This window comes from Pseudopipra pipra, chromosome 1 (genome assembly GCF_036250125.1).
Source record: "Pseudopipra pipra isolate bDixPip1 chromosome 1, bDixPip1.hap1, whole genome shotgun sequence".
NCBI classification, from domain to species: Eukaryota; Metazoa; Chordata; class Aves; order Passeriformes; family Pipridae; genus Pseudopipra; species Pseudopipra pipra.
This window is the reverse complement of record NC_087549.1, coordinates 89,487,867-89,511,329: the sequence shown is the minus strand read 5'-3', so window position 1 is coordinate 89,511,329 and position 23,463 is coordinate 89,487,867. Positions and strand designations below refer to the sequence as shown.

Here is a 23,463-nt window from a genome sequence, read left to right as displayed (position 1 = left end):
ACCAAAAATGCATGCATGCAAGAAAGAAACTTTATCTCTGAAACTCTTTTACCTTTGATCATACAATTGGTATGATGTTTCATCCATTTTTCACAACAATGCTCCAGAACTACCTATGTGTCTAAGAAAAAAAAAAAATGTTGGTTTACAGATGAGCATGAATGGACCTGGAAAGGGCAGAAAGAGAGAGTAGCTGAAGGTTCAGAGAGGAGTGCTGCTAGAATTAAACTGAGCAATAGCTTCCTGACTAATTTGCCACCACACCTGCTCAGTAACAGGACTCCTTGTACATCCCACTCTATCCATAAAATAAATCTGTGTTTCCCTGGAAATGCAGTGATGGCTGAGAATATAAAAGACGTAAAATATGCAGTAACTCTAAGAGAGAATTATTTCTTTAACTAAACATGGCAATGTACTAGTTAAAGAAATAAAATGAACAATAATGCTTAAGCCATTTCCACCCCAAAAATTAAAGAGAGGTTAAGAGAGTAAGAAAAACGTATAAGGATATATTGGAAAAGAAAATTTTGAAGGAGGCATTTGAATGAAGGCAAAATAATAGCAAAATAAATCAAAAGTGGGGATTTGTTCGAAAATTAGGCCAAAAAAGGAAAGAGCACACAGAGATTCAGAAAATTATGAGTATAAAACTAAACAGAGGTCATCGTGACAGGAAGCCATTTAGTTTTATTATGCTCAGATAACACAGGCTGTGTTTATGAAAGAATCTGACTGAAGGAAATTTCCATAGACAAGGGGATGTTTCCCAACAAAGAGCTGAATATCTGAGTAAACACCTCAAGGGTCAACCAATGAACACTGGCTTACAAGCCTCATAAGGCAGCACCAAAGTGGGGTTTTGCTTTTTCTTTGCAGTAACATACTGATGGAGAAGATAGAAGCATGAGTGTTGGTCACGAGTGGTTGTCAGCACACAGTCTCTGTGGGGAATTTGTCTGAAAGGAGAAACACAGGCAGTTTTTCAAAAGCACTTGATGGTCTCCAACTGTGCCCAGTGGAGTTTAGGTTGGCCAGCGGTAACTGTTTGTGAAAAAAATCCCTCCCTAAAGTCTCACATGTTAATGGAAAGCAGACATGGAGGGTATGTAAATGCAGACAAATTAGAAACAAACAGCTATGGTCAACCGAGGCATCATTTCCTTCACTCTGGAGTCAAACAAGGTCAAACCGAGTCAACTGCAGCACACGCGTTAGGCGTACGAGTGATCTCAGCAGCTCTGGGGAGATTATTCATGGGCTTAAAACTCAGCCTAGGCTGGAGCCTGCAGCTGAACACAAACTCTACCCAACCCTGTCTTCTCAACCCCAGGAAACTTGCTTGTGCTTGTATTCTCAATGGCGAAACGAGGATATAGCATTAAATAAACGCACAAATTACTCAAAACATGGGAAGTAAAAATTCCATATGGACTTATCAAAGAGTGGAAAAAATATTCAGAGAGGACTATTTATCTCAGTTTAAACTGATGAACCTGAAACGTATCCTGGGAAACAAAAAGTAAAGAAGGAAAAGAATGTTCTTCTCTGCAGGATATGAGTTAACATGCCAATGTTTCGGATAAAGTTCAACATATGTTTAAGAAACTTTCTTCCCCCTGTATTCATATGCCAGAGTTTATGAGCTACAAAAATAAATTTGCAATTTTTTAACTAGTTCAGATTCACCTGAGTTTGTAAGGAAAGAAGCAAAGAAACCAAACACAAGTTAAAAATCATAATAAGTGCCAAAAAGAGACACAAAGGATTTTAAAATTGAATGTTTGGAAGCAGAATTCAGATTAAAAGTGTGATTAGCTAACCAAAGGCCTCTGACAATTTGGAAAGTCCCATAACTTTTATCTTTTCATTATAGAAATATATAAAAAAACCCAGCTTTTAAAATACTTTGCTCTTGCAAAATTTGTAAGCTGAAAGCTTCCCTCAACAAACAGAGGTTGTTAGACAAGTAAATACATTAATATTTCAAAGAACATAAAAATAAGTACTAACAGGATTCCTGCCAAGAGTCAAAAAAAGCTCTCTGATTCACTTTGGTTCATTGATAGCCTCATCAGTACACAGAGCTATTGTTTTAGCTTGTTTTCCTTACTTTGGAGTGAAATAGGCTTTTTTCTCCCTCTGCGATAATTACTTTTGACAGTTTCACTGTTTACATGTGAAACCGAGAAACTGTTAATTGAAATAAAAAATGAGTCACTGTTTCCAGCAATTTTTGCCAATATTTTGATCTATGTCAATCTGATCTTAATTATTAAGTTTTCTTTAAAGGAGGAGGCAAAACTGTATATTTTAATTTGGCCCCATACAAATACTGTACTCCTCACATATATGTCAGTTTAAGGATATGAAGCTCAGCTAAATAGGGTTGAAAATATATTTAATGACTATGCACTAGAGACCTATGGTTAAAAATAACTTGAATGAGAAAATACTTTTTTAAAATTTTTTTTATTGAGAAGGATATGAGAAGCCTTTAAAGCCTTTCAGTAGATATGATTAACCATGATATATGGTCTATCACTAACGATGTTGCCAAAGTCAACGTCCCTCTGCTGCGAGAGGAAAATCGTGTGGAAATCCAGCTGTGTGTCGTAGGCAAAGGGCAAGCTTTGCACCCTGTAGCCATCCTCCTGTTCCTCTGGTGTCTGCTGTATAAATACACATCTGCTGTCATAAACATGCTCAGATATTCGACAGAAATTCCTCTGTGATTTTACTGTTAATGGACAAATTTGGCTTGGCAGAAATACGTGAAACCACCAGTGGACTCTGGGACAGCAGAAATGCAAGAGAAGATTTTCCCACATGGTTACTGGCCTGGGGTGTATGTGTACATGAGAAGGAGTTGTGGACAAAAGGAAAAACCTTTATATTCACAAAGGAAACATGATAAATGAACTCAGGAATCACTTGTACTGATACAAGACCTATGTGATCAACTAAGCGGGTTGTGGAGCTGAAGAATATCTTTGTGAAAGAAAACAGAAGGAAATCTCAATGCCAGTGAGTGAGAAACGGAATATCAAATAAATCTTTTCTATCTCTTTTCTCTGAAAAAAATGATAACGAAGGCGAAAGGGTTATTTTGATAGTAGGACAGCCAGGTATGAATAGCAGCTCCCAGGGGTGTTGGGAGGGCTGAAGGAGGACATGGAGCTTCCAGGGAGTTGTCACTTGGCAGCAGCAGACAAAAATGGATGTCTGTCTCAAACAAATAGGTAAAGACTGTTTTCATGCATGCTATATATAGCTCAATGTGCATTTAAAGAATTTAATGTGTATTTGTGACAACTTATACTATAAATATACAGCAAGAAAACTTTGACACCATACTGTCATATCAGATACTCAGCAAAGTCTCTGACAGACACATACATTGAAAGTGTTACAGTCATTTCCTTAGGACAAGAGGAAACTTCATACCATACATCCAGCAGGTTGTGCCTTTAGGGAAAAATACAAAAGAAATCCTTAGTTTCACGTTTTTTCTGTTTAAAAGTCTATCTTCCTCTGTTGCCCTCCTCCCATACCTCCCCCTATCTTAATTAATGAAAATATTTCCTTAATTAATAGGAATTTAACCAACTAGTCAGCTACAGTTGCTTTAGTTTTCACCTTTGCATCTCATTGACTGTTTTTGCTGTGTTGTTCCTCAACATTGTTTAAGCCATCTCTCCTAGGTATTGCAACTTGAAGTCGTTTGTTTGCACAGGGAATATTACCAAACTTTCAGTCTGGAAATTTCACCAAAACAAATTATTTTCTGAAATTGGTACAAATCAGTCAACAAATCAAGGCATTAGCATCCCAAGAGTCCCTACACTGTCCATTCAACATCTGAGAGCAGAAGGCCTTCTGCTGCACTCCCAACATCCCCACCTCCTCTTGGAGGCAGCTGCTCACCACAAAACAGTCAGTGCCACCAAATTGTCTGCACACTGCTGAAAATCCTCCATGCTCAGACAGTTATCATAAAAGTCTTTGAAACTGAATCTACTTAATACAATACAAACTCTTTGACAAAAAAAAAAAAAAAAGAGAAGAAAACACGCTTCTCCAGCAAGCTAACTCCTTTCTAACTCTTAAATAAGCTTTTTTGAAGTTCCTTCATCATCTTCAATCACAGCTAAGTGAAGTCCTCTGTATGTTTACCACCCCATTTTTCAGTTTAAAAAGAGAAGCACAACACACCGCAATTGCACTGGAGTAAGTAATAAATGACAATATACAAAATACAATAGTGACTTGAAGAGAACAAAAAGGCAATCCAACAATTGCTTAATGAGTTCAAGGAGCAGACTTTTTACATCCTCAAGTGCACATTACAATAGAATTCAATAACTTTTGTACTCTAGTGGGAATTAACAAAAAAATTATTGCATTAAAAATGCAAAAGGAGAGCTCATCTATTATAAAGTAACGCAGATAACGCTACAGGCAAACCTCATTACAGTACCTTTTACATCATACTAACAAGAAAATTTTTGTGCTCATTACTGTAGGGGTACTTCTTCACTATGAAAAAAACCAAGTATGCACATTTGTATACAATTATACTCAGTATTGTTAAATAATCCTTTGCTTATAGGCAGGTGCTTGAGCTTTGTGATCAGCAATAACTGAAGGTGAGGCACTGCAATCAGTCAGTGACAGACTCTCTTTTTTCCTCAGCACACAGCTGTATTGCCATTTGCTCTCCTGGAAATCCTTGCCTTGCCACACCGTTACCCAGCAAAGAGGAAGGGATTGATTCTATTGGGATTTGTCGCTTTTCTGTATATCAGTTGGTAAGAATTATGTATTTTAAAACATTTTCTTCAAGTGATCTACTTTGTAAAACAAGGCCAATTGCTGTACTTAGATCTAAGTTCTCGCCCAGGTACATGGAAGACAACAGTCTGTTTTGTGGAGAAATCATTTAAACCTCAGCTGAGACCCACGGAAACTATTTCCAGATGTAGGTAGACGAGGTTTCTTCAAACACAGTACAGGTACTGATACCTTACACAGTACCTTCTGCTCTTCTAAGGCCTCTTATAGAAAAGCAACTAAATTGCCATAAACTCCAAAGTACTCTGAGTTATTTATGCTGGACTGGAGTTTTTATTTCTACCAGTACCATCAATTTACTTCAACTTGCTCTCTTGCTCACTGCAAAAACACCAAATCTCAAAAGGTCTAGGGGTCATGGAAGCAGGAGAGGAGTAAAATTCAGTTCAGTATTTGGCAGGGAAACACACAGCTGGGTTTAGAAACTTGAGACAGAAAATGATACTCAGAGCCAGGTGCAAACCAATGGGTAGCAAGGAGGTGTCTGCCCCACTAGCACCTCCTATTCCACCTGTGGACACCGCCTACATTTCCAACAATGTACCACAGTTGATCCCCAACACATTGGAGAACGATCTTGAGAGAATAAACTATATCTAATCAGCACTCCCACTCCAGCCCATAGCCATCTGTGTACCTCCTGTGTGTGCGTCATGCACCCCTGGAGCTGGGTTTGCATCTGTTGCATCCTGGCTGCAGCACCGGGGTCTGGAGGCACTACCACTCCATATAACCATGGACAGCTGCCAACACTTCAAAATACTCTGAGGATGCCTCATGTTGAGACTCTGCTCAGGAAGGGGTCTGTATAATTTCAGGGTATGCTGTGATATCACTTTCCAGAGCCGAGGAAACATCCAGGCCTTAGGGTGGAGGATACAGAAGAGGATAACAAGAGGATACAGGTCTGCAGGAAAGTGACCTGTCTTCATGCAAAGGTTTCTGAGAAGTCACTGGGACTGTGAGGGAACCCATCATTCCCATTCCTACCCACCAGTTTGCACCAGTAGCTAGAGACTACTTTCAGCCCACCAAATGAAAATTTGGAATAGAAAATGAACTGCACAGATGAAAGTCACACGTGTGACTAGAAACACATCAGTTTGTGTAAGAGAGACTGTGGAAGCAGGGGACTTCACTGTTACATTACATAAGGAACTTAAGAGCCATTTATCCTAATCCAACCCAGAGCCTAATAGGATTACGACCACGGCTTCCTGAATTCCTTTTCTATGTTCTCATTTACCCAGTTGCTTAACACCAGCTTTGTTTTGCTTGTCTTCTGACATTTGAGTTTTACTGTCTTTGAGACCAGACTGCTCTTCCAGCAACTAGTACAGCCATGTGTGCCATGTCTTCCCCTAAATTTCCTTTCGGCTGAGCAATTTCACCCTTCAGGAGACACAATTCATATCAGGATCTGAATCCACACCAAAGGATGAGGATTAACACAAGCATCAACACAATTGAGCCCTCCCAGTATCTTCTGTGAGTTGGTGCTGCATGGTGCTGCCAGGGTCCTGAGTGGAAGGTGGTACCTTAGAATGCTTGGCCCCTTTGTCCCAGGGCCCTGATGACTGGATAGAAATATTAGGATTTCAATACTGCTCCCAGGTCAGCAAGAAACCTCCCATTTGCTTTCTTCTGGCCTCCTCTTCTTGATTCCCTGCAACCACAGACAACAGCTTTCAACTAACATAAAGAATTTCAGGCCTGTGCACTGAAGTCTTAACATAGGTACACATTTTACTGTTGGTGCTGCAACCTGGTGATTTAATAGTCCCATTGAGGCACTGTATGTATCAAAAGCAACAGAGTCCTTCCTAAAAGCCTCTCCTTGAACTGCCACTGCCATTGCTGCAGTGTCAATGGGCTGAGAGCTGGTCCCTGCAAGGTAGCAGAGAAACTAAGCACCAGCGATGGCTTGCACCAGGCACCTGCCTCTGAGCAGGGTTTCACTGTAGCTTTGAATACCCTGCATAGTCATTTATTTGGGTTTGAGAACACAAGGTGGAGTGCTTCATATGAGACACACCAGCTGGCCAAATTGCATCAAGATAATCTAGCTCCTCATTATATAAAATAAAGGCAGTTTTCATTCTCTGTTTTACTGTTTGAGACACAACACGGAAAGAGTAGTCCTGTGCAGTGAAGAACACATGCCGACATTTGCACAGGCTCCAGTTAGCACCTGGTCTTCAGTATTTCTGCTTAGCCCCTCAGTGGCCTTTTCTGCAGGCTTTTATTTTTTAATTACTTCTGTGTTTCACAGCCCTGTTTGTTTGATGAAAGAACCTTAAATCATGAAAATAAGTCTCTATATTTAAACATTTCTGTGCTCAGTCCAGACAGCTCCACTACCAATCCCCTCCATTTCTCCACTCTATCCCTTTGATGAGGATTAGTAAATCTCAATTTACAGGCAGGGTAAAAATCCACCTTTTTTATGCCCCACTCTTTCCTTCTCTAACTAAAGAAAGGAAGAATCATCTTTTCAAACTTTTTTTTTTGTCCTTAGAACTCTCCCATTGCTCAGTGTCAAGACACAGCTGCAAGACAGTAGGGCAGCCTGTTTGTCACTTCTCTTTGAGGAATGATGCTCAGCATAAGGTAGCAGGCTGGTTGCCATCAGAAAGAGTGGGATTGCATTCCCATGTTAGCACTGATGGTGGAAAGTATGGCGTTCACCTTATATGTGGGGGTTTTTTAATCAAGAATTAAACCTTTTAGCATCTTTTGGACCCAAAGCTTTGTTTTAGGGAAGTGCTGTCCATCATTAGAATGGCACAATCTTACAACAATCACTGGAGACCAACCCTATTTCTTATATTCTTTACATATTCAACACAAATATATATAATTTTAGTCACAAAAATTGTATTTTTTCCTATATTTAGTATATAAAGACCACTTTTATATTCTTAAGTTCAGGTGTTTTCTACAAACCACTTTTATGAGCCATAAACAATGAGAATAGTACCAGTGAACTGACAGGCACTACAACATGTTTTCTGAAAGAAGAAAAAAGCAGAAAGAGAGGGCCTAAGCAGAAGAAAATAAACCCTATAAAGCAGACATATTAATCTTTTTCCTTTTCCTTCTTTTCCAAACTATGCTTTACAAAGAGTTCTGGAAAAAAGGAGTGAAGCAGCTGCATCTGTTTCCTATCTACCCATTCCTCTTCTCTTCCTCTTCTTAGACCAAAGGAAAAGATACTGGAGAATTGTCCTTGCCCTCTTGCCTCCTGAAAACTTCTTTCCACTCCTCAAAACAGTGGTCAACAGCAGCAGGATTGAGGCAGGGAGAAGCAGCACTGTCTCCACAAGCCCTCGAGATCTGGATAGGGGCTGAAAAGCTGTTGTAAATAGAGAGCAAACACATGTGAGAGCTTATTTGAATAAGCTTCACTTAGCATATACAAGGGCACATTCCTGTTCAGGAACATTTCGCTGTTTTAGTGTTATTTTACTGCTGTTAATAGCCAATGTCACCGGGGTGACAGCAAAACATTTTGTGCATTTCAACCTGCACTGAAACCCATTTAATTTGGCAGCAGCTTAAGTGTGCTTCACAGCAAATAGCCCAAGTGCTGAGGAGATGTATAGACAGCTGATCTAATTTTCTCTGTATCAAGACCGTTTTGATAACTTGGCCTTTCAGGAGTTAGAAATAGTTAAGTGGTTCTTCTAACTGAATGGTCCTAACCAAAGGTGATTTCTCTCCTTCCTTGCCTAGGGTCCTGTGGATTTATTCTGTAACAGGAGAGTGGGTATATCCTCTCTTTGCTTTGTTCAGCCCACCTGGACTAGCAGCCTTTTTTGCCGGTAGCCTTGCTGTCATCGTCTCTTTCTACAATTTTGGAGAGTTCCTCAACCGTATGATATGGGGTCAGTCCAAGTTTCGTTTATTACTTCTATCCATATGAAAACAAATCAAAAATTAATTGCTGTGATTGCTTAGGCAGGCAGGGAGAGGAAGGGGGCACTAGTACACTGAGGGGGGGTGATGGCATTTTGGGTATCTGATAGTGACTGCCAAGTCCTGCCCACTTACTAACAAAGGGAGAACAAATTGAAGCAAGGATCCCAACCCTACCAGAAAAAAGGCCAGGCCAGCTTTCTCAAATGTGGCTAAAGAAGCGTCTCTTACAAACATAATCACTGGTTTTGAATTCCTACTCAAAGAAGGGTCCAGAGAAGCCTTGTCTCCCTGGCTAAAACTCTTACACCTGCATCACGTGGTGTTTGTCAGACTAGGGAACAGCACTGTTTACTGACAATTTATAGAAATGCATTACTGTATCCAAGCAAAAGCATCGTGGCAGCAGCTCCATGAATAAAACAGCACTTCAGAAAGTTTTACAAACTCTTGAGAATTTCTCCCTTCTGCTTTGGTAGTGTTATAACTGGTAGTGATTTAAGGAAAATGAAAGACAGCTTTCTTGGACAAATGGGCAGTTGGGAAAAAACAGTTTAGGAGGACACATTCAACAGTTGGAGGAAAGAAAGAACTGAGGAAGCACCTTTGGGTGTTTGGCATTGGATATTATCATTATTGTTGTTGTTACTGTTGTTTTTGTCATCATTATCCCTTCTGGTTTCCTCTTTCCTTTTTAATTCAAGATTAAGTTTTTGAGGATGAAAGTGTTTCTGTCAGAAAAATGTGTGTATTTTATTTAGGACAAATGTGTGAACATTTGCAATTTCTTAAACTGGCTTTCTGATGAAGGAAAAAACACTGCAAAAACACCTCTGAAAATAAATAAGACAACCTCCCTCTGTTCTCAGGGAACATTTGATGCCTGATCCATTTTGCAAAGTCTCACATGCCTGTCAAGCCAAAGTAGAGTGTCTGTAGCTAGTCTCTCACCATCCATACTCAGCTACCTAAAAGCAGCAGATTGACTTTCAAATGTGCTGAATAACCAACTTCACCGCTTGATACCTTTGCAAATAAGATGCTTGGTCTGCGTGTCAACGTTTGGAAATTCTGGCTGCATTCTATTCTGCATAAACACGATATGAGATGAGGACTGCTGGTAAATGAAAACTGATTTGCAGCCTTTCCGCACTAGTTCCGGTTTCAGATTTATCACATAAATAGTAACTATTACCAATCAAAGACTACATCATCACTACAAGATGGTGTGAGTCTTTATATGAGATATCTGATACATTGAGGTATCAGATTTTTTTTCATGTCAGAGTATAGTAATTTCAGGCCTAGAGTATGCCTGATGCATACATTGGAGATAATCAGAATTAAAATAATTTGATTTCCAATGTGTTAATTGATTGGACAAAAGGTCATACTAAGCAGAGATCAAATTAACTGCAAAAACACATTTTGAACAGCTGACTAAATAAACTGGGGCAAGCACTCAACTTTTCTGTGCACACAAAAAGGCTGAAAAGCACCTCCAGTTGTGGTAGCATGAATGCAACCTCAGAGTATGTATATAAACACAGCATATATGATATTCTCCACTGATACATGGTGTGCTCTTGTGATCCCTGGAGGCCTCTTGTGTGTGGTGGGTCTGCCTCTCCACGTATACTTGATATTTTTCAAAGGAGCCATAAAATCCTGGCCTTAACAATTACATGGTGTTTTCACCCATGTGCAAGATATTTCCCTTGAGCTACAGTTCCCCATGTTGGTACAAAGTCTTTTTCCCAATTCATTTCCCAGCTGTGTCCACTCAAGAGAAGGGTAGGACTTCCTTAAGCTGGTGTCGATAACAAGGTCCCAATAAGCATTGAAGCACAGCCACAGGGAAGCTATTCCAAATTACAGTGTGCCAAATTCTTAATATGTTCCTGATTGAGACAAATCTTTGGCTCAGCACTACCAGAATAAAAAGAGCTGCAAACTGAATGAAGACACAATTCCAGCATACCTTTGTTCCCCCAGAAAAAATGGCTCCATGTACCTTTTTTCATCCTACCCTTTCCTGTCTCACCTTCCCATCGCAATAAGGCAGATGATGCAGTTAAAATGACCCTGCAGAAAACAAAACAAAACAAAACCCAACCCCCACATACAAAGTAAAACTCTCTGTGGTGGTAGAGGACAGATCTCTTCATCTTTCTGTGCTCTCTACTCTGCCTACCTCCTGCTTCCCTGAAAAGAAAATGTACATGGAAGGGCACTTTTGATCTCTCTTTTGCTTCCTGCTCAGTCCCCCAAAGGCCCAGTTTGGGTTACAGAGCAATGTAATTATCCACTAGGTTCCTATAGGCACATCTGAAAACACCTTCTTCAATAACACCTGTAGCCACTGAGCAATTAGACCTCATACCGGTGGGATCTGACGAGGCAGAGCGCCCTGCCCTGGCTGCCGGCACCAGGATCCTCCCCAAAGGAAAAAAACTCCAGGGCTGTTGCTGCTTTTTCTTTCTTTCCCAGTCAAAGGAAGAACGGTTGCTGAGTTTGTGCCCAGATGTGTTTACTCGAAGGTGCAAGAAATAATTAACAAATAGCTCCACCAGAGTGGCAAGCCTGATTTCCTTCTGGACATAGATTGTGTGGCAGACTGTAGGCTGCAAATGAAGCTTGTCCCACAGCATAGCATGCTTCTTATGGACTCTTCCCCATTCCTTTATAACTCTGAGCCACTATTACTTTTCCTAAAACCAGCTACATAAATATTTACTCTTTTTCACACTTAGTTAGTTCCAACTTATTCCAAAGACTACAGATGGCAGCTTTCTGCTTCAAGCAAGTAATTGTCCTGTGCTTGACCAAAAGGATACAGTATCACTTCTGAGAGCTAGAAAATCCAGGTTGTAGAATAATATAACCTTGTTTTTCCTTTTCAGAACAACCAGAAGATGACATACCCTAAATTAATTTTATTATTTATAGACAAACTGCTTCATACAGTATTGGATGTTTTAAAAATGTATTCTCTCTCATGTGCCTCTCCCTCCCCTTGCACAGTTGGACTGGTGGTAACTAAGGCAACCCAGCTGCACAGCCTGAGAGGCACAGAAAATAGTACCAGTAATGACTTCTTTTTGTTTTAAATCCCAGAGTTTCTAGAGTACAAGACAATGTTGAGCAATACAGAAACTCCAAAGAGGATAATTTGAAACAATGAGCTGATTCTTTTACTGCCATAAATTTACCTCAGTCAACAATTTGGCTGCAGGGTCTGAGTACCAAAGATCAACCACGTGATAGCTTCTCCCATTCCTGATGGGTGGAAAACATCACATAGGCAACTGATCTCATGTTCCTTTGACCAGTCAAACTAGAATCCTCAAAAATAAAGCAAAGCAGTGTTCCTTCGGGTTTTGCTCTTGTTGAGACAACCAGATCCTTGGGAGAAATTTGGATCAAATTTCTCCACATCAGACCGAGCAGCATTTCAACTGAGATTTCTTCTCTAGAACCAGCATTTGAGGATGGAGCAGATTCATTTGTCTTCCAATATATCTGGGAAAAAACCCCAAAACAACATTCATCAGCTGCTTCATTTCAATACTTTGAAATGTAGGTGGAGAGAAGCTATAGCTAGCAACAACTACCTGCTCCACTAGGGATTGAAACGCCTCCTGAGGGATACCAGGCAAACCCCTTGCAAGGTTTTACAACCACAAAGCCTCTACCAACTGCAGAGGAATGCTCATCCCCAGGTGGTGGAACTGTCCTTTGGGAGAGAAACAAGGCAGAAAGGGAGGAAGGGAGGCTGACTGTCAGAGCAGGCAGCAGTTCCCACAGGCCCAGCTGTATGTTTGCTGTATTCCAAAAGGGAAAGCTTTGGCCAGCAGCTGGCTGAGGAACATCAGCAAGGGCAAAGCCAAAATTGAAGATATTATAAAGCAAGGGATAAGGCAGCACAACAAGAATAAGCCATTGCTCTCAGGAAAGAGAGAAAACTTATGGTGGAGTAACTTTCTCATGCTCAGTGCACAGATGCATGTGCTCCTCCAGATCTTCTATGAGCTATTGAATATCTTGGAAAGACAGTGCTACATCATATTTATGTATTTATTTAAGGCTGAACTAAAGTTAGGTAGCAATCTTCTCATTAACCTGTTTTTCCTCTTCTTTTCTGGAGCACTTTTGCATTAAATGCACTTTCCAGAAACATGTAACATGATTATTTTCTCTGAGTTTTATTTTTGTATTTATGTGCTTTTGAAACCAAGTTCTCTTGACACCCAGCTATTGGGAAATCCAGCCTATGTGGCACCACACAAATCTCTGTAATGCAAGGCAATACTATAAAAAGATTGAATTCTTGATGCTCTCATTCTTCTGAACAGACCTTGAGACTGCAGAAACTCAAATGGCAAATAAAGGGATGCAAAGGGCTACTGTGTGGGGTATGAAGTTGTGTTACCAATGTACTGGTACAGGCTTATGAACAGTTTTTGTATGCATGCTAAAATGCTGATGTTCTGCAGGTAGTTATCACTCCAGGCACTAGTTACACCCTTAGTTATTGCAGTATCCAGAAGAGATTCTTAAACTCAGACCCCTTTCCAGAAGATATCTTAATTTGTTGTATCATGCCTTTAAAAAAAAAAGAATGAGTCCAAGTCTATCTCTTCCTTTCAGTGAACAAAAAATGTTTATATCTGTAATTTCACCATACTGCTGGTGATGAATGGAACTCAAATTTAAGAGGACTTAAATCCCAGAGTTTGCAAATATGAGTATTTACTTTGGTCTCATCCATTCGTCGTAGTTGTGCCACAAACCTGTGATGACATATTTATATCTTTCATCTTTGTCATTCCCCCAAGCTGCAGCTTACCCCTCAGGTAGAGACAACTGGCTGTTTAAAGGAAATCTGCACTACCTCTTACATGTCCTGCTCTTGGTGATAACCTTATCTGATGATCCACTGGAGGCAGACCAGATCAGAAGCTGTGGCAACCCAGGGCTTATGATTTCATCAGTGGAGGCCAGACATTAACAGGTGCTGGTTAACATGCTGGCCCTGGCCTAAGAGGCTATTTTTTTCTTTGTGGTCTTCAAAATATCTGTTTGGTCTGTACAAAATACAAGATCATCTCGGAAGGAATAAATGCCAAGATTCTGTTCCATATCAGGTCAATCGCCAAACGCTATGCAGGCTGGAGAGAAACAAAATACAGCAATTAGTGTTTCAGAGCCTCAGAAATCTATGGACATGGAAGGAACATATAAAAGAGAGTCTCATGTGAGTGAATGATCATCATCAGGGAAGAAGAGAGGCTGAGACAGTGTGTTAGATAATGTACCCAAATATATTTGATTATTGCCACATGTGGTGCCCCACAGTAGCACAACTGGTCCCTAAGTGGTGCTTCAGAAAGCTGTGGGATTTCAGTAGGTCCTGTGTTGTCCTGACCAGCCATGTGAGGATTCTCCAGATATCCAAGTGAAGGTATTAATCTATCTGCTGCTTTTCCAGACAAGCTTTATTTTTAAAGTTTTTCACATACTCTCACCCCAAGCTAGGTTTGTTTGGTGGTAGATACTTTCTCCCACTGGCAAAGCACAATTATTCTCAATGGATGAGGCCCATGGTACATTTCAAATCATTCCTCAGTAGTTGAGTAATAGGTTACTTGCTGGGGACATCCCAGGCTCATTTGACTTCTGCAGCATTTTAGCATTAGCAGCTGTTCCAAGACATGCACTCGTAGTTTACTCCCACTCCCAGACGGGTAGAGTTCCCCAGGGATGTTGGGAGGCTGGGCCAGGTTCACATCCTCCTCCTCCTAATGGGCCTTCCCCCACCCTCTATATCCTGCCCCCCCAATAATATCTTATTCTCTGTGTCCAAACAGGAGATTCAATAGTAATACTGGACCACAAATGGAGAAGCAAGTGAATCCTTCTCTTGAAGCCAAACGATCTCTCCATGAATGCTGAAGCCATGAAGTAGAGGAAAATAAATGCAGCTGTGATAAATCCTTTCTCCAATGCATTGCAGCTTCCGGTGAAGCCATTATGACATCAGACATATGGAAAACTGGTGGAAAAAATGAAATGTTTGCCTCTTACATGATAACTCTGAAACTGCTATGAATAAGAAAATTGTGTTCATCTGTTTACACAGATTTCTCATCTCTTGCACAATGTACGTGAGGATGTGTCCATGGTTAAAACTCGTCACTGGTAAATGCACTCCCTCATGAGCTTGGCACCACTCTGTGAAAGACCCGTGAAAGCAAGCCAACTCTTGTTTGGATTGCCCTTCATCAAGTCTGGAAAAAATTAAGAGGAGAGATAATTTTAACAGTGCTGTGACTTCCAAGCTAGCTAGATAACAAATTGGGCTAACAAGGACTGTAATTAGAAATGTCTGCTCAGAAAGTTCACCATGAAGCCAAGTTCTTCTAACAAGAAACTTTCTGTAATATTAACATGCTTAATATCTCCCCTTCATTTTAACAGGAAATCTGAGGGCAACACTTTCTTCATTTTTCTTGGTTTCAGTTAATCTCACAGCAAAAGTAACCTAATTATACTGACTGTATGATTGCTTTGACAGAAAGCATGTTAATTTAAAGCACTGTTTAACATAAAGCTGCCTGCCATATAATTACACTCCATTCACATGTTTACTAATCTTCCTCAATATAGTTGATTTCTGTTATTAGCCTCAACATCTTGTTAACATCTAAAACACTGGAGATCTGCTTTGCAAACTCCAATAAACAGGCAAGCCTGAAAGTACATAAGTGTTCCATAATGGTCAATGTGAAAAAGAAAAATCTTTGTTATTATTCTTGCATTTAAAGAGGATTTGAAACTAGTTGCAGTACTTAAATGTCTAACTCCATGCTCATTGCCAAAACCCTCGCTTAGAGCTACTGTGCATGCAGGTCACCGGGGTGTTATTTTCACCTTTCGAACGCTGCTGGAGCTTAGTAAAAATGAAACACATTGTAAGCTGCCTGTGAGCAATAAAAGATAATGTGTATACATAAGATTGTTCTTCTCATATGCTAAGCACCTGATAAAAATTCTAATCTAGGAAGTTAACATACTAGGCCTAGACTGTAAACTAAGTTAACTCAATGAAAGACGTGCATGCATTCAGTATTTCCCAGCTTATCTAGATAACTAGCTCTAGCTAAGTTTGCAAGGGGAATGTAAACTGTTACAGGTCCCCACACACAAACACACCCCTCCCTCCTTTTCTGTTGGAGCTAAAGGAGAAACGGAAAGAATTCAGCTGGAAGATGCTGGTGAGAGGAAAGAGAGACAGAAGAAAAAACATTAAGGGAATTAGGGAAGAAGAGAAAGTGCAGGTTTGTTGTGCATTTTTATCTCTTTCTCTTTTTTTTTTTTTTTTTTAATTCTTTTATTTTGTACTTATAGTCCAGTACAAACAGTTTAAATGTCAGAAACTCGAAACAAAGTCTGGTCCCCAGAACAGAGGGATAGGTCTTTCCACTTCCAACCAGAGGGGTTGAATGGCAGATTTCACCCTAAGCTCTTGCTCACACCAGAGTACCTCTGGGATCTGATGTGGTGACTGTGCTGCTGGAATACAGGGCATTTAAGGAGGATTTGAAACTAGGGCTTTGAGGAGAATCACGGGAGATGTCGTTTCTTTCTTCGAAAAGGGCTCAGAAGAGGCACTGTTCTCTGCTACATCCTGTATGGAGAGAAAGTGGATTCCAGTCATGCACTTTGCATGCACTTTGGGAAAGCAGTCAGGAATGCCTGTCCTCAGAACACAACTGCTGGGATCTTGGGCTTGTTTTGCTCCTTTCCCTGATGCCCTTGAAGCCCTGAAAGGAGGAAAGCATGTCTCATTGCTCACAAATCAACATTTTCCCTGTGATTTCTAAAAGGCTTTACCGAAGTGTTCTGAGTGAGGATCTGCCCTTTACGACATTTACACCAGATTTCTCTTTCCAGTCCATTACCCTCTATCATTTTATTTTGAGTAAGTATGCAAAAGTCAGTCAGAACTGTTTATTTATAGCCGTAGATTTTCATGGCTGTATAAATTAGATGTTATTACTGAATGAGATGCCCGCCCACTCACCCAGCGCAGCTGTACAGCAATCCTTTCATGCTGCTCCACGGTGCAGTCTCAATGGGGAGGGAAACGATGTCCTCCCATTCAGATGGAGGGACCGCTGCTTAAACCCTTGGGTGAAAAAACAGCGATTATTTTTTTCAACGGGGCACTCTGCAGTATGACAACCACAATTAATACTATTTAGACCTGCCACTTGCATCTGGCAGAGAGAAAATGAAGGATTAAATTCACCAGAGGAAAAAACCCACCTAAACTAGAACCTACCCCTGGACTTTTGTTTTATAAGATTAAGTGGTTTTACTTCGGAGTGAGTGAGGGGGATGGGAATAGTAAGGGGAGGTAAAAGCAAAACTGGTTGTTAGTTGAGACAGAGCACCATCAGAAAATAGGGACTCATCCCATACACACACACACAGATGTTTCCAACAGAAACAGCTGGACAGCAATATCCACCACCATTAGGAGCTTTCATCTTAACTCACACCTTTGTAACAGTTTACTCCCACAAAAAGCATAGGCAAGTGCTACTTTATTCCATCCCGTTTCCCACACAAATTTCTTGGTTTGGGTGCCAGCCAGAGCTTCAGGGTCACAATCTGACCTCAATAACATAATTTAGGATTGTTCCAAGCCTTCAGTGGAACTACTGAGGATTTACTTTGATGGATATGTAGCCAGGATCTGGCATGCAGAAAATACACATTTATATTCTACCAAAGTGTTTAAAATAGTTGCCCAGGGACACTGAAATTCAATTTGAGAGCTTGTATTCACTTGGCAGAGCACATAATTAAATATTTTGTGCCACAAAATTAACCAGAGTCTCGGGGGTCTGGGTAAGAGAAGGCTTAGAATCAACCATGAGAGCCAAACTAAGACCCGCTTCCCAGGCAAGTTATTCAGTAAATATTGGAAAATATAATTGCATTCATGTACGGGTTCATAATATTTTTTGTTAGTATTTAATCTTACTGATTATCTGTAATAACCTTTTACCTCAGAGGAAGAGGTTATTGGCTGGGTGGATTCATATGACACCAATGTCACGATGTGCTCTTGAACTAAAGCTCTTTCTTACAGCAAAGACCTGTTTGTCCTCGAATTAACCATTTGGAAAAAAAAATCAGGTAAAAACCAAATACAATTCCAATAGGCCAGAGCCTGTAACAAGTGGTCCAAAGCTCCAAAACAGATTTTTTGCCTTTTTTTAAGTCTCCAGAGGCCCTACCCTGCAAGGAGTTTATTGTTTCTGAAAAGCAAACCAAATACCTAAGGTGTTTGATGTCAATACACTTCAGTCTAACTTCCAAACACTGGTGTCACTTTTAAAAGCAAGAGCTTGAGTTAAACCTCTAGGATATGGCCCAATAATAGTTCTGAGTTATAAAATTTAATACTTAGTGTTTCAACTGTCACCTTCTATCAACTGCTCTCAAATCATTTAAGCAAACCTTCAAGTTCCTTTAGGCTTGAGAGGGTAATTTCCCTCACTACCTGGAGAACAGCACATAGAAAAGAGAATAATGCTTTATTCTACACCCAAGACAAACAGAATTACCTCCTCCAAGTATGTAGAACAATATGATTTCACTGTTGGTATGGACTACGTTCCTTAAGGAGAGGAGATGGAAACCAGTGTATACCAACACCAACTTGCTTTTCGTTTTGAGACGCTAATTCAAGTTTGTGATATGGAACCACCCAGTGACGATGCCATCACCAGCTGGCAGGTGAAAGACAGATCCATCACTTAGTTTGCTAAAAGATCATGTGTTACAATACACCATCACTTCTGCCTGTGTTTGGAAACTCCAGGTTTTCCTTCTACTGCTCTGGTAGCAGCATCCCCTGGATCTGGCACAGAATGCAGGCACACAATATGTGCACGCGGGCAAAGGCCCATCTGTGGGGAGTGCAGGCCCCCAGTTGACAAACTGTGCTGCAGAGGTGGCTGGCCTCAGGCTTGAAGGTGACAGGGAGCGTTGAGCAGGCAAGACAACATTTTGCCTTGCTGGTGGAACTCTCACCCAGAGGTTTACAAGGGGCTGTTCTTGTTCAGGCCCATGAAGCACCCTTCCCTGCCTTGGCCAGCAGAAGGAACTCCCCATAACATGGGAGCAGTCTCAGTGCTGAGTCAGAACTCACACAGGCTGTGGTTATGTGACAGCCACATTCTCCCATGGCACGTCCACAGCGGGGCTCACTGTGCCCGGGCATCAGTGCCCAAGTGGGAAATAAGGACACGTATATAAGAAGAGCTCCATGATTAAGCATTTCTTTTCATCAGGCTTTTCTAGACATGGACAGAGAGAAGAACAATTGTGGAAGTGTGCCTCAAAAAGGGAAGAACCACACTTTGAATCATAAGCTCATTCAGATTGGAAAAGACCTCTAAGACGATTGAATTCAAACATTAACCCAGCACTGCCAAGTCCACCACCAAACCACGTCTCCAAGTGCTAGATCTACATGTCTTTTGAATGCTTCCAGGGACAGTGATTGCACCACTTCCATGGGTAGCCTGTTCCAGTGCCTGACAATTCTTTAACCCTTTCAGTGAAGAGATGCTTCCTAATATCCAATCTAAACCTCCTCTGGCACCATCTCTTCTCTGTGGTGACTAGTGACAGGACCTGAGGGAATAGCATGAAGTTGTATCAGGGGAGGTCTAGGCCGGATATTAGAAAAAGATCCTTCACCCAGAGGGTGGCTAGGCACTGGAACAGGCTCCCCAGGGAAGTGGTCACAGTACGAAGACTGAGAGAGTTCAAGAAGTGTTTGAACAACACTCTCAAGCACATGGTGTGACTCCTGGGAATGGTCGTGTGGGGGGCTAAGAGATGGACTTAATGATCCTTGTGGGTCCCTTCCAAAATATTCTGTGATTGTGTGATACTCTGTGAACTCGAGGCTGTTTCCTCTTGTCCTGTCACTTCTTACCTTGAAGAAGAGATTGACTCCCACCTGGCTACAATCTCCTTTCAGGTAGTTGTAGAGAGCAATAAGGCCTCCCCTGAGCATCCTTTTCTCCAGGCTAAACAACCCCAGGTCCTTCAGCTCCTCCCTATCAGACTTGTTCCCTAGACCCTTCACCAGCTCCTTTGTCCTTCTCTGGACAGGCTCCAGCACCTCAATGTCTTTGTTGCACTGAGGGACCCAAAACTGAACACCGGACTCGAGGTGCGGCCCCACCAGTGCCCCTGTTTTCAACACTGAAGTGGGAATACCGCTGCCGCTGAGCTTCCCCCTCCCCCCGAGAACCGAACCAGAACTCCGCACCTCCGCTCCACGCGGGGCTCAGACGCCGTTCCTGCTCCCTTCGCTGCCATTCCCCGGCGACAGGAACCGCGGGCGGCGGGAGCGCGGCGGCCCCACAGCGCCGCCTGCTGGGTGCGCGGAGCATGGCGGGGCACGGGCGGGAGCGGGAGCTGCCGGCGGAACTCCCGGGGGAGCCCCGCCACCCCCAAGCTCCGGGAAGGGCCGACTCCCATCCCGGCAGCCTGCCACCTCTCTCCCACAGCAGGTCGTTGCAGCGCTGTGTGCGGCTGTGGGCGATTTCAACGTTACCGGTGACGCTCCGGGACGCAGCGACCGGGGCTCGCTTCAAGATTATAAACAGTGTTAATTTAATATTTCGTTACCAGATCCGACTCATGAATTCCCACAGATGCACTAGCGTTTGCTCCTCAAGCACTGGGGAAGTCTTTTGGCACTGACCTTATTTCACTTGCACGTCTGTGAGTCCAACGCAGCCCCAGCCCAAAAGCAACCCCTGTCCCACACCCCCGATGCTGTCCCACTGTGGCATCCCGCAAACAGCCGACACCATCTTATTAAGTCGAAATCACAGGGAGAGGGAAAATAAATAGAAAGTTGGCAATTTTGATCAACACATGTAACAATTATGTGCAAGAGGAAAAAAACCAAACGTTCATACGGGACATTATTTTTATCCATAGTTTCAGGTTCATGGTTGTTTTGCCCTTTTTCTTTTTTTTCCTTTTTTTACCTTCCATTTTTCCCTTTTTTCTTTTTTAAAAACATGTTGCTAAGTGTTGTTGAATCACACATACCTTAAAATGGCTCACAACCATTCAAGGAACAACCCCCAGGCTCTAAATCCTTACATCATTAATGCAGCCTCCTTGTTGCTAGCTTGCCAAACAATAGCCATTGTTCCTGTAGGATCTAGCCAAAAATAATATGATGTGTAACTGTCTCCCACTGTTGTCTTTGCAAAACTACTTATAAGTTCCAGAGATGCCTTTATGGATGGTGTACGGCACAAATAAACCCAAAAACAGCAGAACAATTTGAAAAGCTTGTAGGAACATTGAAAGTGGGTGGAGTAGAAATAAGTAAGTGGTAGGGGATAGAAGAGAGAAAAACATTATGAGGAAGAATTTATATTAAGAGATAGTGAAGCATTTAGTCAAGCAGCTGTCTTCATGTTGTTGTATAAGTGAAAAGAAAACAAATATTTGAGTACTCCTGTCACTGAAACTTGCATATTATTTGTGAGCACAGTGGTTGTGCAATTGCACCTTAAATGATGCTTTTATGCAGCTCTGGTTTTAGAAAGAGTCAGTTTGAATGAGGATTTGGGAAGGAATATAAAATGACTATGCTTCCCACTGTGAGAAAACCCTCATCTGAAGAAGAAATATCTAAAAATCATAAGGATCATAGACTCACTAGGTATACATATAGCCTGTAGCTTATGGGCAGTCTGTATTGAATTCAAAACTGCAGAAAAGCATAAAGGGGAAAAAAATTGAGTTATTTCAAACTGCCACCTTAATTACTGAATTTATTTCCGATGTGTAGTTCATAAAATACCAGTGAAGGATCACCTTAGCTTTTCTGCTATCAATAGTCCAGGCCACAGCAGAGGCACTTTGGTCAACCAGTGGAACTTCAACCTGTTGTTGTCTGTGTTGCACATTTCCTGATAAAAAGATCATTCATCTTCCATCAGCAATACATTTATTGATAAAGAAAGCCCTGAAAGACAGGACAAATTCGCATACATGCTGTGCGCAGTGTGAAAATTGCCTTTCCAGTTTTCCATCACATTTCTACGTCTAATCATTGTTCTACTTAGTCATTGTAAGCCTCGGTTCTAGACTCTGACACAAATTCAGAGCTGAACTTTAACCTAAGTCCTGAATCAGAGTGTAGAAAAAACTAAGCAAGCAAAGAAAAGTCACTTCAAATATTTCAGATGAAAGCTTATTAAAAAAAAAATTACTAAAAAGGAATTTCTGGCAAATCCTGAAGCTGATATTTCCACAAAATGCAACCGAATCACAATGTATTTACTAATCACATCATATTTATTGCTAACAAAGTGTTGCAAGTCCTTGCTACAATGAGCCTCTGTTTAGCCATTACTGGCTATTTGATAAATGATCTGCAGTGTTAGAAGGTCACAGAAGAATGTTAGAGAAATACTGGAGGGAGAAAAGAGAAAAAAAAAAAACCCGAACCTGAAGTGTCCTGCAAGACCAGATTGTGGGAGAGACTCAGATATGCTCTCTTTAAATATGACCATCCCTTATAAGGAAGAAAATCATTACCAACGTAAAGCGCAGCCTGTAGGCAAAGTCTGTGCCATTCCGATGTATCCTCCAGTATATGTCCCTAGTGACGTGTCTGTATATTCATCATAAAAGTATGTTCCACTGAATGTACAGCTGCAGCGACTTCCTCCTCTGGGGAAACAGCATCTATACGTCTAGAGAAACAAGCACGTGGGTCCAGGTCTGACCCTCTGACCTCCACATGTTGCAAGCTTCTTCCAGAGCCGACGGAAAGGAAACAACTCAGAGGAAACAATGCAGGACATCATTCCATGAGTGCACTGTTGTGGTCAGCTGGAAAAAAACCAACAAGCAAAACAGTCATGACAGAAATTAGGTTGATCTGGTCAGAAAAAATGCCTTTCCTTTTAGTGGTGGTGGTGCCTTTTAGGAGTTTCTGGTTTGTTTTGCTGAATTACTCATGTTTGGAGTTTCCTGATTATCAGAGTGCTCACAGAGCACTCCTACGCTCTCTGTCTGTGCATGTCAGTGCCGTCTCCCATTCCCCAATGAGAAAGGCATTTTTGACAAATTGATAAGATGGAATTTTCCCATACACTCACTGTCAGGCAATCAGAGCACTGCATGGTATGTTAGAAACGAAAAAATGTGCTCTAACTTGGACTAGCCCTCCAGTTCCTGTCCCTTCCTCCTCTCAGGGTCAGAGCCAGATAGAGAAACATCTCCCAGGCTACAGCACTTTCATTACTGTAGCAAATACCAGATACAGTCATGTGCCCTGGGTTTGGTCCTTTTGCCCACCTACCTTAACTGATGGGGAGTTTCAGTGAAGCAGGAGAAACAGTAGATGAAGGAATGAAAACATAGCCATTGTATACAACACTGGCAACAAGCACACAAAACCCACATGCTGTATCTTACTTGTGTGTTGCCTCATATGCTTCGAGGAGCAATCAGTAAAGCATGATTTCCCTCATACAGACTGAAAATACCTGAAATCTGGGCTTGTAATGCAAACCACACTTACACGCTGGGGTTTGTATGGGAGGGCTTTCCTATGGGAAA

General features: G+C 41.5%; 1 protein-coding gene and 2 long non-coding RNA genes across 4 annotated transcripts in view; 1 reads left to right on the top strand and 2 right to left on the bottom strand.

Annotated features, from left to right (window-relative positions):
- The window catches only part of LOC135418801 (uncharacterized), a 36,656-nt gene extending 31,955 nt beyond the window's left edge, over nt 1–4,701 (bottom strand). For both annotated transcript variants that reach the window (XR_010432673.1, XR_010432672.1), the window contains exon 1: nt 53–4,701. This is a non-coding gene — a long non-coding RNA (uncharacterized LOC135418801). The remainder of the gene's footprint in view (nt 1–52) is intronic.
- Nucleotides 1–15,750, top strand: part of ADTRP (androgen dependent TFPI regulating protein) — a 29,512-nt gene extending 13,762 nt beyond the window's left edge. The window contains exons 4-6 of the mRNA XM_064664353.1: nt 4,696–4,811; nt 8,590–8,741; nt 14,643–15,750. Coding sequence (XP_064520423.1) covers nt 4,696–4,811; nt 8,590–8,741; nt 14,643–14,686 — 312 coding nt within the window. The 3' untranslated portion in view covers nt 14,687–15,750. The remainder of the gene's footprint in view (nt 1–4,695; nt 4,812–8,589; nt 8,742–14,642) is intronic.
- Nucleotides 15,751–15,764: 14 nt separating this feature from the next.
- LOC135418792 (uncharacterized) lies at nt 15,765–21,865 on the bottom strand. Its single transcript, XR_010432665.1, has 3 exons — nt 20,122–21,865; nt 16,859–16,963; nt 15,765–16,598 (listed from the first exon to the last, which is right to left on the bottom strand). It is a non-coding gene; the product is annotated as an uncharacterized LOC135418792 (long non-coding RNA).
- Between the last annotated feature and the right edge of the window lie 1,598 nt (nt 21,866–23,463).